Here is a 17,117-nt window from a genome sequence, read left to right on the forward strand (position 1 = left end):
CCGGCATGCACCGCGGGAAGGGGCAGAGGAGGCGGAGACTGGACGGGGGTGCCGACGTCTCTCCCATGGTGCCGCGCGGCGGGGCGCGGGAAGCGGCGGCGGTAGCGCTCCCCGGTCGCCGTGGTGACGGCGTCGCGCGGCCCCGCCTCGGCGCCCTGAGGCCGGCGGAAGGGCGCGCGCGCGCGTGCGCCAGCGGGGCCGCGGCCGCCGGTTAAGGTGAGAGATGAGCGGCTGGCGGGGCCGGGAGGGGTGGGGGGGCTTGGGCCGCGGTACGTGGCACTGCCTGGGCTCCTTCCTCCACGCCCAGCGTGCGCGGGGATCGGCGGGTCGGGCTCCGTTCCCCCCCACCCTGGCGCTGCGTGCTGTTACCGGTTGGGCTTGCTGCCTTCCGCTGAGCTGGGCGCCCGGCGGGTGGAGCAGCATCACCCGCGCCCAGCTGCCCCCGTCGTGGGGCGGCGGCGCTGCCCTGTAGAGGTGGCTGCGGCCTGGGAGGATCCCAGAATCACAGAATGTTAGGGATTGGAATGGACCTCAAAAGATCATCTAGTCCAATCCCCCTGCCGGAGCAGGAACACCTAGATGAGGTTACACAGGATGTGTCCAGGCGGGTTTTGAATGTCTCCAGAGAACGAAACTCCACAACCTCCCTGGGCAGCCTGTTTCAGTGCTCTGTTACACTCACTGTGAAGAAGTTTCTTCTCAAATTTAAGTGGAACCTCTGGTGTTACACTTTGCACCTATTGCCCCTTGTCCCTGTCGGGCCCCACACCCCCCCCGTGGTAGGGCAGTCTGGCTTGGTGCTGGCCTGGGCTCTGGGTGCAGCATCTCCTCTCCCTGCAGGGCTTTGAACAGCAAAAGTCTGTGCATCTCTTAAATAAAAGCTCTGGTCTGTACCAAGTGGCTGTAAAAGTATGGTTGACTATGAAGTAAGTTAGCCTGGTAGGAGCAAAGGAACTCTCTCTCCAGAGAAGACGAAGGTGGACATCAAACTATTCCTTTACTGTCTATCTAGTGTTGCTATGCCCTGTATTGGATGTTCTCCTGCACTGTATGCCTCATGGGTCTCATAAGTTCTCGGTGCACGCTCTTCTGATAATATGAATGGCAGGCGCATGTCTTTATTTATAATAGCTATATTATCTTACTAGTAAGCTTGGCTTGCATCACTGTCTAGCATATTGCAGTCAAAACTCTTGTTACTTATTTAAAAATAGAGTCCTTAGGCAACTGCCCTCTTCTGAGCTGCTTGAAATGTTTTTCTCGGGTAAACAAAAAAATATAATCACATGATGCTGAGGAGTATTGCTTAGTGGTCTTGTTTAACTGGTTAATTTTTTGTAATGACATAATGCCTTTCATTTAATTGTTTTGACTATTGCAGTTGATTCTTCTGTGGGCTCATCTTGAAGTACAACTTTGAAAAGCTTTACAAATAATGAAACAAAATGTCACAGAAAAGCTCTAAGGAAATCAGGAAAGTAAACATTTCTAGCTCCTTGGAGTCTGAAGATATTAGCTTAGAAACCACAATACCAACCGATGATGTTTCATCCTCCGAAGAAAGAGAACGTACTGTTAAAATCACTAAGCAGCTGATTGAACGGAAAGAGTTGCTCCATAATCTTCAGCTGCTTAAAATAGAATTGTCTCAGAAAAACTTGATGATTGACAACTTGAAAGTAGAATATTTGACCAAGGTAAGAAATGTTGCTTCTTCTGTTGTATAATCTTTTCTCGTTTCTCGTGCTTTTAGAGTATGGTAGCAGCTTCCATTCTGGAAAGAATTCCTGTGAATTACTGGAAGCCTACTTGGCTGCCATTTATTAAATGAGAAAAGGAGGAAACAAAGATATGTAAAACATAGCTGATTTGTCCAACATATTATAAATGGATAAGGGGGATTGAATTAGTTTTTCCTTTTCCAAAAGCAAAGGCAAAAGACTTGTATTCTTTCAGAAATGATGAATCATTTTGTCACCGATGTAAGCAACTTAAATAGAGCTTTTAACCTGAACTTGCGGAATACTAGAAAGTTATCTGTATGCTACTCAATGACCTATTAATGAAGATGTGTCTAGACTATACCAATATGCTGATACTATATTTTGTTGTGCACAGTTTCCACTAAGATATGAAATTAAGAAAGGTGTAAAAGCTTTGCCATGTTTGTGTGCTGTCCACATTTACAGCCTACTACGTGCTAACTGTGGCTTTCACTGGCTTGCTGTTCTCAGTTTAAGCCTAGTTTGAAATCAGCTGAACAAGTAGCTATTTGGCTGAAAAAGATGAATTGTGGAACTAAGTCTTTTTCATTTCTATTTCATTAGAGCAAAAACTATGTTGTATTTTATGAAGCCTTAGCATAGACTTCTTGCTAGACAATTGTTATTGTACTTCTCAGTGCATTGGGCTCTCCACTTTTTTCTTTGAAGTTGTTCTTAGGATCAAACATATTTTTAAAATTACTAAGGTAACTTATTTTCTTCATTTTATCTTTGTAATTGTGTTTAGATTGAAGAGCTAGAAGAGAAGCTTAATGATGCAATCCATCAAAAGCAGCTGTTGTCTTTACGATTGGATAGTCAGCTGGCATTACAGCAGGAAGATGCTAGGTATGATGGAAATAACTTAATCTTTAATAACTTTATTAATATTAATTCAGATTAATGGGTAGTTAATGGAAAGTGATGATCATGAATTACAGAAGTAGGATTTCTTTTGCAGATTGTATTAGTATTTCCATTCTAAAAATGGAATTTATTCAATTTATGTATAAATAAATTTGAAGTAAGCTCTCACTCGCTGAAGTTTGTGGTTTAGGTTTTATTGTTACCTGGATTCAAAATTTAATAGAAACTTGGAGTAAGAATGTTCTTAAAACCAGTAAAGAACAAAAGGAGTAGGTAGAGGAGGCAGACTTTCCATCAACTTAAAAGACATTTTTAATAACTCTGCAGCCTGGGTGACTTGGGAAAAGTAAGGGGATAATGTTTAGCATTAGGATTAGGATATTAGGATTGCTTATTGGTCAGAAATGCTTTCAATTAGAATGATACAATGTCCTGAGTTGGAAAGGACCCACAAGGATCATAGAGTCCAACTCCTGTCCCTGCATAGGACCCAACCTCACAGTTCACGCCGTGTGTCTGAGGGTGTTGTCCAGTCTCTTCTTGAATACTGTCAGGCTTGGGGCTGTGACACCTCCCTGGGGAGCCTGTTCCAGAGCTCCACCACCCTCTGGGGGAAGAACCTTTTCCTAATGTCCAACCTAAACCTCCCCTGGCACATCTTCCTGACATTCCCTTGGGTTTGTCATTGGTTGCCAGAGAGATCAGGAGCTGCCCCTCTTCCTCCCCTTGTGAGGAAGCTGTATACCATGTTGAGGTCTCCCCTCAGTCTCCTCCAGGCTGAACAAACCAAGTGACTTCAGCCGTTCCTCATAATGATGCAGAAACTTACTTTTTTGCTTGCTTTCCTGAAACACTTTGAATTAACCTGTAGCTGACAACACACTGGCTAGCAGGCTTCTCCAAATTACTTACAATTATTTACAATTAGATGTTTTAAGACTTGTAGTAAGGCTGTAAAGGAAGAACATTACTTAATATTCTCATGTTACAGTAGAATATGCACCATCTTACAGGATGTGACTAATTCAAAGTCATTTTCTGTAGTCAGCCTGGAACAGATTTAGGGACATGAAGCCAGACCTGAGATTAATTACAGCAAAATCTTTCAACCAAGAGCAGGAAAATGTCTCTCATTCTATATGCTTATTTGCACCAGGGTAGAATACTTTTATATTGGCCATGCTTGAATTATCTGAGGAGTGCTCAGGAAAAAAAAAAAGTACTGATGTGCAAAATGTTATTAGTGGGCATAAAAAGATTGAACTACTTTCTCCAGTCTTTTCATTATTTATCTTGTGTGTCACCCTCACTTTTCATCCCCATTTAACAGGCTTTTACTCTATCTGCATATGTACAGACTATATCCTTGTGTGGCTGCTTTGCTGACCTGGGATTTTCTTTCGTGTTTTTGCAACAAGACAGGCAGACATTGCCTTGTAGTACTAGCAGAGCTAATATTTGTAATATTGCTTTTAAAATAATTTAGAAATTATTTAATTTTGAAGAATAACTTAAATTGAACATGTTTTCAAGAGGGTTTTTTTTTGTTGTTTTTGTTTGTTTGGTTTGTTTGTTTTGTTTTGTTTTTTAATGATCTCGTTACACTGGGTAGAAAATGAAGGGTTGTGTGTGGAATCGGCCATAAACATGTATCTGTTGAAACTTAGCGAGACACAAGTTGAAGTTAATATTGCTTTATTTGGTGATTTACTAGTTCTTTGTATTTTGTGTGGAAATATTTTCTGCTTTTTCTTGTTTTTAACCTTTTAATTGATAAATTAAGAATAATTTATAAATTCAAGTCAGCATATGTGGAGATTGTCACTTCTCAGATTCAGCTTTGTTTTGTCAATGGCTATGAAGTTCCTGAATTTTTATATATACTATGTCTGATGTTATTGTATAACTATGGTGGCATACACTCTTGTGCTAGTTACCTAATCTCTCTGTAAATTTTCCCCTCTACAAAATGAGCATAACTCACTCTTACCAGGATATTGTGAAGCTTTGTCACTTGAGTTACACACTGCATAATGTCTTCTGTTTTCAAATCAATCTTGAAGGAAACATCAGGCTCTAATGAAACAAGAAATGGAAACTATTTTATTGAGACAGAAGCAACTGGAGGAAACGAATCATCAGTTAAGGGAGAGGGCTGGCGATATCCGTCGTAGCTTGCGAGACTTGGAATTAACAGATGATTGCTATGAGAAGCTGAAGTCTCTTCCTGAAGATCAGCTTTCTATCCCTGAATATGTTTCTGTGAGTAGTGCATTTTGTATTGCTTTAAAATATAGCTATATCCCTGGTCTGAATGGGTTGGAGTTATCGGTGGTGGTAACACGTCAGTGTTTTTGCTGTTGCTGGACAGCATACAGTATCAAAGCTTCCTCTTTTTTCCACCCTGCCTACCCTTGTCCCAGCAAGCAGGCTGTGCGTGGTCATGAGATTGAGGGGACACAGCTGGACAGCTGACCCCAGGTGGCCAAAGGCATATTCCATACCATCTAACATCATGCTCAGTGACATAAACTGGAGGTAAAGGAAGAAAGAGGAAGTGGAGGGGTGGCTTTCAAGGTGGTTATTGCTCAGAGAGGGGCTGGGCATCCATCTGCTTGTGGGAGGTCGTGAGTGATTGGTCAGTGATTTTCTTTGTGTGTTTTGGGATCTTGTTTGTTTAAATTCACCTCTCTCTTTTCTTCACTAATTAAACTGTTGGGAGTTTTGTTGCTTTTCTTCCCATTTTCCGCTCTGTCCTGCTCCTACTGGAGGCAGTGAGTGAGCAGCCAGATGGGTGCCTGGCTGCTGGCCAGGGTCAGCCCACCACAAGCTGTAAATTGCTTTGTTTAGAATTAAAGGGATGTGCATATGATAGAAGTCAGTCTGTACTCCTAGAATTCTTACTCTTTCCCAACTAGAACTGAAGGACCTTCAGAAGCAGATGTGCTTCTGGATCAGTCTGTTATGACTGGATTCCAGTAAAGAGGGGAACCTTTAAATCCCAGGCTCTGATGTCTTAAAGAGAGTATTTTAAGAAGGTTAAGCAGATGGGGTGTTACAATTAAATAGTGGGCACACATTGATGATACAGCAGGCTGTAAACAGGAATTTGAAACTGTTTGCCAGAACCACACATTAACATGGCTCTTGCAAATATCCCTTACCTATCCCCCATGCTTTCCATCTGGCCTTTTCCTATGTGACTAAATGCAGAAGATAAATTGTACCTTAAAGTATACTTGAAGACTCATTTCTTTATTTGAAAAGTTTGTTAATTTTGGCTTATGGGTAGATGGAGGGGCAGAGGGGTACTCTGCTTGCAATAAAATGACAATATTTTCACAGACTGTGGGATATGTCCAGAGCATCCTGGCTCACTTCTGAGAATGAAGAGGGTTTAGACACATTAACCTTAAGTAACTTTAATTCACAGAAGTACTAGCACTGAAGTACTTCCTATAGAGCTAGTTATTAAGGAAGCTGTAGATATATTATGGTAAAAAACCTAGTGTATTTGTTGAGGTATAAATGCTGTGTGAATGAGTTCTCTTGCTGGATGAAAGTCATGGTATATTGTGCTCTAGATAAGTACAGAGCAGTAAAACTTGTCATTCTTATCTAAAGGATGTTCTTGGGAACATCTTTTCAAAAGTTCCAAAACTTGGACTTCTGAAAATACTAGGAAGCTCTTAAGGCTCTGAGTGATAAACAAGAACACTTAGCTTGGGGCTTATTAGGTTATTACCCCATAGCTGTCTACAATACCTGCTGTTCTTGGTAGAAGTATTTGAGGTATTTTTGTTGATTCCTGCACCACCATGACTGACAAAGCAGATTTTTAACACAAACTGAAATCCATGCCAGCTTACTTGAAATTGATGTGCAGGAAGCTCAGGGACTTCAGGAGTTGATTGGCAGTCAATACAAAAAACTCTGTAACCGAGTGACTCAGATACCAGGAGTTAGTAGCCTTGCCAGCTGCTTTAAGTGAAGCTATCACAGCACAAATAGAGTGTTTAGATTGTATTTGTGAGTAGAAAGGGGCTCTAAAAAAGATGTGAAGCAGGAAAAGTAATTAACAGCCACCTTCTACCCCTAATGTACCTTTCTTTTCCTCTTGCATTCAACCAGTAAATTCTGCTTTTATCTGTGACTCAAACTCCATTTACATATGTGTTCAGTGAAGCCCCTTTCCTCTTTTCACATTTCACTATTTTTCTTTTGAAATAAGTCCTTTTTTTGGCCAGATTAGTTTTATGTTAGAGATATACTGTAGTAAGATGCTTGTTTATGCTGCTTCTCTCAACTTCTTTTGGCAACAGGATCAGTGTGAACCTGGCAGTATCAGTTAAGCTCAGTGACTTTTTTTTTACCATTACTTTGAGATTTTCAGATGATAGAGGTGCTAGGAGGCCACAGAACTGTTTTGCGTATCTTGTCTATGCATCCATTTGGATTCTGAAAGCTAGGAAAAGGATGTTGAAGATTTTTCTGATGCTGTTTTCTGCTTTGCTTACCTAAGGAGGAGTTGTGTATTTTTCAGGCAGATAGAATCTCTGGGTCCAGATCTGTGTGCAGACTAATAGTACAGTCTGCTGATATTAGGGTAAAATTCTTGTTGAGAAGGAGTTCTGCTTACAGCAAACTTGAGCAAGACATTTCCAGACTCTTCCAAACTTCTATTTATCAGTTTTAAAATACTGTCTTACTGTTCTCCAGGATAGAAGTAAATGTATATAAAATGCTTACACTTTGTATGAAATCTTGTATACTGGACAAACAGCAGGAACTGCTTAAATGCAGGTTTTCTATATAGAGATACTGCAAGTTTAAAATACTAGAATTAAAACAAATGTGAGATGCTTTTCACTGTTCTTCCACAAAGGGGTGCAATAGTTACATGTTAGAGCAAAGACTAAGCAATGTTTAATGTTGATGATGATGATGAATGAAAAATGATGTTTTAAGCATCTTTCTCTTAAAATGAGCCTTTTTTGTTTTGAACTTATATGTAAAAATTTCGACTTTTTTTAAAACCGTTTATAAGAATGAGTTTTTAGAAAGAGTATGTGCAAAATTTTAAAGCGCTTCAGGTGATTTAAACTGGTGCTTGGCAGCCCAGTCAACTTGATTTGTTCAGTTAAGTGAACCTATTGTGTACTCTCCTGTAAAACCTTTTCACCAAGTTGTTTAAAAATGGTATCTGTGAATTCTGTTTGATCTAATTGTAATTGCCATATCTTCCAGTTGTATCATTTTGTGAACCAGAGCTCATTTGCCCCTTGTTTAAGAAGGCAGTTAACTGATGGAACTACTTTCACATAATTTCATTTAACAGAAGCCAACTTTATCTATCTTTGCACTGATCCATTTTTAGCTTTAGTTTTCCTTTAAAAGTGATGGGCACATGCTAAGGGTTTTTTAAAAATTGCCTAGAAAGGCAATCTATGTATGTCTATATAAATTTGTAATCTATCTATATAAATTTGTAATTTTTATTATATACAGCTGTTTCTGAAATGCCATTACAGTAATTTTTGTTTCTGCTACATTGATTTGGCAAGAGGAAATGTGTGCTTTGACTACTGAGTTACATTAGTGTTTATTTAGCAAACTAAATAACAGTTGAACTTCTGCTACAGCCTTCCCCTCATCTGCTGCATTCATTTGCATTTTTTTATTACCGTGGATTGATCTTTTCTTGGGAAGGCTGTGCAGATACCATTATCCTTGATACCTGTATCCCGTGTCATCTTGATTTGATACTGGCTAATCTGTTTTAGGGTTGTTGTGGTTTGGGAAGTGATGGGGTAAGTTAGGTTTCCTAGAGAAATCACAGAAAAATACAGTAACATAAGGGGAAAAGTGAGGTGTGGTTTAAAAAACCCACAAGGCTTTAAATTATTGCAATTAGTGACAATAGAACTTATTTTTTATGAAAAAAAAATCTAATCACTTTTTTGGGGAGAAAAAGAGTATTTGATTCAAATTTAATTGCTCCGTTTCAGATGTAATCAGACAAGTTCTTAAAGAATCCAGATAGACAAAACTGTAGTCAGCAGAAGCTGTAGTTAAGAGACTAAAATTGTACTTATTGCTTTGCATGCACATTTCTGAAGTTTGTTGGTGTGTTCTCTTTTTGTTTGTTTTTGTTTGGTTTTGGGTGTTTTTTTGTTTGCTTTTTAGTTTGATTTTGTTTTCCCTAAGGAAGTAGTTGAAGCCTGTTGTGGTTCAGAACTTAGAAAGAAACCACAAAACTAACTTCACTGTTTGGTTCTAATGGGTTTGCTTGAAATCAGTGTGATTTCACAGACAGACATAAAAAACTCCTTAAATATTGAAGGAAGAGAATACTGCAAGAAAAAAATATTAATGAAGCAGTAAAATAAGGCAATAATACACAGTTAGTTCAATTCCCAGAACAGAAAGACAACTTGTAGTTTTAACTGTAGCATCTGATGGTTCAATTTTTCATTTGAAAGTTTCAGAACATGAATAAAAAAATTACAGCTTATTTGGGTTTAATTGAATGGTAGTTTTAAAAAACATCCTTAATTTTGCTTTTTTTCATGTATAAATTGTAACATAACAAATTGAGAATCCATTGCTACCATATTAAAAAAAATTTAAATGGCAGCTGTATTTTGGGAAAGCTTGCATTTTTTTGAATAAAAAGTTACTTTAAATTTATAGCATATGTCTCGTTTTAGCTTATGGTTATTTTGCATCTAAAAGTAAGCATGAAAAGTGGAGATCTCTTGTTGAGTAAACAAATAACTGCAACTTTCAGCAAGCACAATATTTGGAAAAACTTGAAAACAAACAAAAAAAATAACCCCACCACTTATTAGAAAATTTCCTTTTTCTGCCTTCCCATTATACTGATCTTCAAGTCATCTTGTACACTTGCTTTATTGGATAAAGCAAGCTACACTGATGTTTACATCGCAAATTTCTACGACTTCTGTGGTTTTTGGAGTTGTATACTGTCAATTATATGGAATATACTTGGAACCTTTGTGTCTTCTGCTATTAACAGGTAGCATAACAGAGACCTGTCTTCCTTCTGCATGGAAGTGTAGTACAGCTTGCTCTTGAATGCTTACTTGATCTGTGCTTTCTTGCTTGTATTTCTTCTTTAATCATATATCAAACAAAGCATTAATGACATGGGGATGGAGTAGCTTTTGCATGAACATAGTGCTTAATTATCTATTCTTTCCTTTTCATCCCCCAAAACAAACATTATAAGGTATCAGCTTAATCTGGGAGTAATAACCTCTGTGTACGTGTGTGTGGGTGTATATCAAAAACCTCTTTGTTCTTTGTGTTTTTTTCTTAACTACTGTGTTTTGTAGTAATTTTTATTGTTCAGTATTAATGTTCTGGAAAAGTTTTATGGATACGAGACACTTGTCAGAGACTATGCCTATGACTGGAGTGGAAGAAAATCCTTTTACAAGGCTTTTTGCAGTGCTAATTGAGCAGAGCAGGCTCTTTCGGAGACTTAGTTGCATGGTGCAGCTCAATAGCAACATGCTGCTGCTGACTGGGGGTGTGTTATGGTTCTTCTGGTTATGTGCTGTTCTCCTGTCCAGTGCTGGCTCTTGCAGTTTTCTTGGTGCAGATTCAGCACACTGAAATGGCAGAAAACAAAACTAATCTCTCTCCATTTCTACACACCCCATAAAAATGTATATTGGCTTGGGAGAGGTTAGTGAGTTGTTTTATTGCTAAGTAGAGGCTTTTTTTTTTTCTTTTAACATTGTTAATCTAATAGGCTGTAGAGCTGCTACAAATAAGAGGGTAGGATCATGTGGTCCCTTAGCGGCTGGATTTTTTTAATTGAGAGGCCTGACTGAGAGCTGCTGTAGTTGAACAGAAATGTATGTCCTTACTTTTATTCCTGTTTGTTTTGTTTTGTTTTTTTTTTATTCAGTATCAAACACAAATTGATTATTTCTTAGCTGCTGCTGTCGAAGTCTGAAGAAAGTCACTGTCTTTGCTTTAAGAGTCCCCCCTTCCACCCACAACAAATTCCTGACGTGCACTAGAAATCATTTGGTGAATTCTTGACATAAAATATTTAGCTGATTTGGTTTGGGGATTGTAGTTTTGTGATTGCAATTTTGCTAGTCTTGAATATGTATCTTGTTTTTCTAGATCAGATTCTATGAAGTAGTCCGTCCCTTAAGAAAAGAGCTAAGTGATCTACAGCTGAAAAAGGAGAGCCTAACAGAAGAACTAAGTGGATACAAATCCCAATTGAAGTGTCTGACAGAGGTCTGTGCACCTTAATTATCTCAAATAAGAAACTGTAAATACATGTATACTGCAAAGAAACCCATTCTTCATATCATTATTCACATACAAGATATAAAAGCTTTTTTGGTGTATGAAAAGTACTGGGGGGATGAGGGTGCAGGGAGGGAGGGTAAGGGGAAACATGCTGTATACATTTTTGTATAACACCTAATTTTACTTTACGACAACCCTGCAAGATTTGTTCATGAGACCGTTCAGGATAGACTCTTACCAGCTCTGTTGTGCTTTCTGAGGGAAGGTTGAAGGCAGGGAAGCTGAGGCAGGAGATCCATCCGGCAGTAGTTGAAGACACAATGGTGGTTCAGTGTATAGTTTTTGAGATGGTTATGCCTTGGCAGTAATTTGCTTCACCTTTTATTTTAATAATATTAAAATATGTTCTTTAATAGTTCTTTGGAGTTGCATCTTCTCTGTCATGCTTTTCAACATCTTATATTTTAACTTTCCTATATCTTTCTATACTAAAGAAAAAGGTAATTTGATATCAGATAATGTATAAACACAGAAGCAGAGAAACAAATTATCTAAATATATTTAAGTTTCATTTTCAAAGAGTAAAGTAATTGAAACAATATAAGGATAATGTTGTTTTTAAGGTATTTATAAACATTTATAGTGTTCTTACCATTTATATAGCTAGGATGATTTCTATTTTAGCACAGTTCTGCAATAAATCTGGGGTTGTGATAAGACAGTTTCAGTTACACAGAGTATATTTATCTAAGTGATGGCTGCAGACACTTAAATACCACTGTTATTTTACTACTTCACAATTTATTCTTCAGTTACCACCTTTTTTTTTCCCTCAAAACTTACTTCTGGAAGAATCAAGTGTAAAGATATATTAATTATACAGGATTATCTTGTGAAATTCAAGTTATTTTCATTTCTCCTTTTGATTGAATTAGAAAAAGTAGCCAATAACATTTGCATATATGTGTCCTTCAGTATTATTTTGTGTCATCATCTATGGTCATAATTGAGATTAAATTAATCCTGCTAACTTTGATTTATGTGAACATTTTCCTTCATTGTACTTTAATGTGGTCCAATTTAATAAAATTCTACAGGAGGATTTCAGCCTTCTGAGGTTTGACTGACATCTGTGTTAATTTTTACTGCAGCAATTTAACAGGATAGTAGATAACAATAATTAAAGTTGTGCTAGAAACATTTTTCTTGGTTCATTACCCTTTTTTGAGATAGAAACGTCCAATTTTGTTCTTTTTTTTTTTATACCACATGGTGGCAGTATCCACCTTTCCCACTGATTTATTTTTCAAGGTTTGAAGTTGACTGTGCTTTTCTTTTGATGCTGATGAGAAAGCACTAGAATGTTGCCTGTGTTGAACTGAGGTGGTTCTTTGAATGGCTATCCTCTGTTTGCATAATCATGTGTAAAATGAGAGACAATTAGTGAGAATTAATACCTCATTAAAAAAAAATCAGGGAAGACATCCAGATATTGAAATATCACAAGGAAAAAAAGGCTTACACTTGTTAATAAAAATTATTCCTTAGGATTCTCAGGTTTCAGATAAGATCACTTACTACAGTTCTTCCATATTGTCAAAAAAAAAAAAAACCCAAAACCCACAAACCCAAGTCTTCAACATATCTGTTATGCATAGAGATGATATGCTTTGGATATTTAATGAAATGTGGCCTCATATGAGATGCTTTATGTATTATATTTGACCTAATGATGTGATGAGCGTGACTGTAACAAGGTACCTCAGGCCATTTCAGATAATAAGGCAAGAGGAGCATCATCAATACATGAGGGTACTTTAGAATCTCTAATGGACTTGGTACACTAAAGCTGACAAACCTGTGCATCTCTTGCAGTTTTCAAATAAGTGTATTCAAGGTGCGCAAGTTTTTTCTAATGGTTGCAATATTTCTATTTTCTACATGGTTCATCAACAAAGTGTCTGTTCAGACTTCTTTAGGAAACTTTTTTTTCCTATTTGTAGAATATGGAATGGAACTAAAATACATGCTTAGTCCAAATCTTTCTGTTAACTATTAATGACTTGAGGGAGGAGGATTTTGCTGGTTTTTCTGGTTGTTCATGGCTGACAGACTAGGTTTGAGCAAGTTATATACATGCAGACATTTACCCAGGTATAAAATAATGAGAAATACTACAGAATTAGGTTTAAACTCATAGGAAAGTCTATCTAGCCAACAAAGAATTGAGAAAGTTTAAAGAAAAATCCAAACTTACATAATATGTTAAGCCAAATATAGGAAAATTTAAGTGTGAAATTAAATCATCAAATAAGACAACCATTGCCTAACATCAGCTTCGTTAATTTGTGACTAGATGGCTGCAGTCCTTTAATTCAGTCAAAGGAAATGAGCTCTAATTGTACTGATTCTTGCTTTGGAGTGTGAATGTGAGACAGATTGGTTATTTTGTTTTCTCTGCCCATAAGCCTTTATGTACTGTTTTGTGAGAAAGCAAAGCAGCATAGTTATGTTCTCTGAACACTATTACGATAAGGCAATATGGCTCAGTATCAATTATGTAAAGTTAGGTCTTCAGACCCACTAAATCTTTTGTTGTTACATGCTGTCCTATTTTTTGTTTGTTTATTGGGGGAGGTGAGGGGGAACCCACTAAACAAAAAAATAAACAAAGCTCATTGTTGGCACAACAGAACTGGCCTGGTGCAGGAGTGAGTGCTGTGACCTGGTATTGTGTCCTCTCAGCCAACTGAGTTTATGAGCATCCAGCTGTATCAGTTCAGAAGGTTGGTTCTCTAAAAATGGAGTTGTAGCCTTCTAGAAACTCATTTCCTAAGCCTTGACAAATCCACATTTTCTTTATCTCTAGGCAATTAGTTAATTCATTTGTATTAGAAAAACTTCTATTTCTGACGTTAGGGCAGAAAAGATGTCTTTCGAATGTTTGTCACCTGTATTTGTAGTCTAGGTATATGAATACATATGTTGTTTGTTCAGAAGGGGCAGAAGTGTTTATCAGTCTCCTCTTATAATTCTTAGTATGCTGAGGAGTAAGACCACTAAAGCTCTTTGACTTTGTAACAAGTTCTCTTGTTGACTGTCTTGCTGTTCTGAGTTAGCACTTAATAAAAGCCTGCTGAAGCTGTAATGCAGACCTGGTAGGGATAGAAGCTGTTTCTGATGACTGGTAGCAGAGAACAGCGTGTGAAGCTTGATTTCTAACACTGAAACATAATCTGATAAACACAGATAGTGTCGAAAGATCTTTGTCACCAATTTCTGGTTTTAAATTCGTCAGTATAAGTGGTTCTGCAGTACTAACCACTAAGTCAATGGATCTCTGTACTCAATTGCTGCATCTGTGATTTAGACCAGTACAGTTCCTCTGATTCTAGGTGCAGCAGCAGCAGACTGGATGGAGGCAGTGGAACTGGTAAAAGTGATGTTCTTTTATGGCAGTTCTGACTGATCTGTTAGCAAATGTACAGTACAGACTCATTTCAGTCCTTCTTTTACAGTGCTCTGTACTTCAAGTACAAATAATGTTGGCACCATCAACTTTGGAGGTGCAGAGAAGAAAGTCCAGATATAGTGGTGTATTACCAGGAGCTTCCCAGAAACAAAACTAGCTTCTGATGTGTGTGTTCCCATGCTAAATATCAATGTACTATTTTCAGAGTTGTTTGCTTCCAAAGTGGTTAGAACGTTCCCTCAGACAGATGTAATTTACTACTTGTGTGTTTCTCTCAAGGCTGGGAGAGTCTGAGAGGGAAATTCTGCTTTTCTTTGTAGCTCTAGAAGATTAAGTATTGCTTTTTTCTTCTGGCTATGAGTTTCTTGGCAATGTTTTCCTGGAATTTGGTCTTGGTGCAGTTTTATCAGGGCTTCCTTTCATTAGTTATTTTTTTCTGTAAAGTTGCCTTTGGGACTTACAAACGAATTTATAGTATGAGATTTATCTAAAAGCTATGGTTAGCCTGAAGACAAAGCTGGATGTATGTAGGACAAAGATTTCTTCTAAGGCCTCATCTCTGAATTGGGATTAGTAGCTGTCAGGTTTTGCTAGACATACCTAACAATTTTCTCTGTGATAATGTTTCCCAGCTGGAGGAAGAACATTTCTATAGTCTTCAAAGAATGAATCTATTGCACTCAAAGGATCAGTTGGCACTAGATGTGTCTGAATGCTGTAAAATTGAGGCTGCTCTTGCTACTCCAGAATGACTGTGTTCCCCAAGATTTCTTCTGAACTTTGCACATCTGTAATTAAAGACTGCACTCTAGAATCCTTCTCCAGCCCCCTGACACAAATTCTTTCAAGTAGTGCTTTGATTACTTGGTCTTTACGTCTCTCTCTAGAAAGGACAGATGAGGACTCAGTCTTAGGTGAGATATGTGCCTTCTTTCCTTCATTATTTTTAATATTAATCTTGTTCAGGAAAAAAGCTGCGCAGAAAAATAGTCTACCAATAACTTTTAGCTTGGTACACTAGTTTAACATTTCCAAGACTCTGAGAAAACTTATGTATCTATGAAAGTTTCCTTTACTATCTGATGTCTTTCTACCTCTTTTGATATAGAGCTATGGCTTATATAGGGTGCTAGTTATTGTTTAGAACTACCAAATGGCTTAATCCTAGTCTCTGATGCAATGGTCTCAAGGATCCTTTTCATCTGAGGATATTTCACTGAAGATTCTAGTCAGCTCAGATCCGGAGAGAAACAGGTTTTTATTCCCCCACTTTCTTTTCCAATAGAGGCACTTATGCCAAAGCTTCTCTTTCTTACTTTTTCTTACCTTTCTTGCAGAGCTTCCTTATGTTGAAAGTAGCTCAGCATTTTTATTTATAATTTTTAGTGGCAGATTGTGCCCCATCTACAGTCCTTGACAGATTTCCAATTTCCTCTCGACACGCTAACAGAGATCTCTTATTCATCCAATCATTGATAACTTCTTGCTGACATTTAAAATAAGTAATGTATTTTTGAATGCAAGTCTTTTTACAAAGAGATTGAAGCAAAACATCATCTTGACTAAGTAGCAGCACCTCATCCAAGTAACTTGAGGGAACTGGTTTCCACATCACAGTGGTATAGTAACTTTACATTTGCCTATGGCCAATAGGTACCTTAGCATATGAACAGAAAGTGCTGGCTTGTGTAAGTGATCCTTCGAAGATGTTCTTTGTTCTTTTTAAAAGCAGGATCACTTTCACCCACAGGCTTATCTGTAGACTGTGTGAAGAAGTCATGCTACTTCTGCTTGATTGGATGATTAATCTTTTCCATGCATTTCTGTTGTTTATTTTCTTATCCCCAAAGGCTTTTTGAAAGATCAAATAATCCCTACCATGCATTATGTGTCACTGACTTTGTTCAAAAAGTATGTCACCCAGTTTTTGCACTTGACATTTAGATATTATAGGTAGGTATAATTTAGAAATAATAGGTATTCATTTCCATGACTGCAATAAGCTGCCATTCATTCCAAATGGAGGATAGCAGTGAAGCTTAATATCATAAGAGTGGGGTCTCTCATTAGATCTTTAGTTTCTCTGCCAGTTTGGGTTTTAAATGGTGCAGATCAGGCAAGTTCAGAATCTTCTTGCTTGAAACATCCATCTGTCGACAGTGTTTGTAAACCAAATGGAAGTGCTTGTTGGTAGGGACTGATTCACATGCTCTGTAGAAAGCACCTGTATTGTTTAATACTGGGTCTCTCAGACAGCTCTGTTAACAATTTCTATAGGCACACAGGACAGCTTTGTTTTAACCACCCCATCTGCCTGAGTTGCTACTCTCTGCAGTAGCAAAAATTAGTAAGACGCTGAAGAAAAGCCATGCATTGTTGGCAGGATCATCGCAATCACATCCCATGTGAGGAAGTACTGTTTGTCTTCTAATTTTTTTTAAAGTTTGTGGGCTTGTTTAAGTTTATTTTTATTTATTGGTGTTATTTCCAGACCTCATTCATGTCCGTCAAAGGACTCTGGATCTTGATCCTTTTAAAAGCCCTCAGGACAAAGCTGTTCATCCAGACTTCCAGGCTATCTCTTGAAGATAAATTGAAAGATAAAGCTGTTCCATTACAGAGATCTTCAATTCATTTCAGGGTATATGGACATTGTTATAGACTAAATTCACTTCTTCACATGCAAAGCAAGGCTTATTCTTCCTAAGCACAGGCAG

General features: G+C 37.9%; 1 protein-coding gene across 5 annotated transcripts in view; it reads left to right on the forward strand.

Annotated features, from left to right (window-relative positions):
• The window catches only part of PIBF1 (progesterone immunomodulatory binding factor 1), a 117,197-nt gene that overhangs the window by 449 nt on the left and 99,631 nt on the right, over positions 1 to 17,117 (forward strand). For 4 of the 5 annotated variants that reach the window (XR_010471048.1, XM_065055443.1, XM_065055462.1 and 1 more), the window contains exons 1-5: positions 61 to 216; positions 1,382 to 1,697; positions 2,512 to 2,612; positions 4,694 to 4,892; positions 10,794 to 10,913. Coding sequence is in view for 4 of the 5 variants with exons in the window: in XM_065055443.1 (XP_064911515.1) it covers positions 1,446 to 1,697; positions 2,512 to 2,612; positions 4,694 to 4,892; positions 10,794 to 10,913 (672 nt within the window). In the remaining variant the exon portion in view is untranslated. Of the gene's footprint in view, positions 1 to 60; positions 217 to 1,381; positions 1,698 to 2,511; positions 2,613 to 4,693; positions 4,893 to 10,793; positions 10,914 to 17,117 lie in introns of those variants that run through there. The other variant, XM_065055453.1, reaches the window with a different exon arrangement.

This window comes from Columba livia, chromosome 1 (assembly GCF_036013475.1).
Source record: "Columba livia isolate bColLiv1 breed racing homer chromosome 1, bColLiv1.pat.W.v2, whole genome shotgun sequence".
NCBI lineage: Eukaryota > Metazoa > Chordata > Aves > Columbiformes > Columbidae > Columba > Columba livia.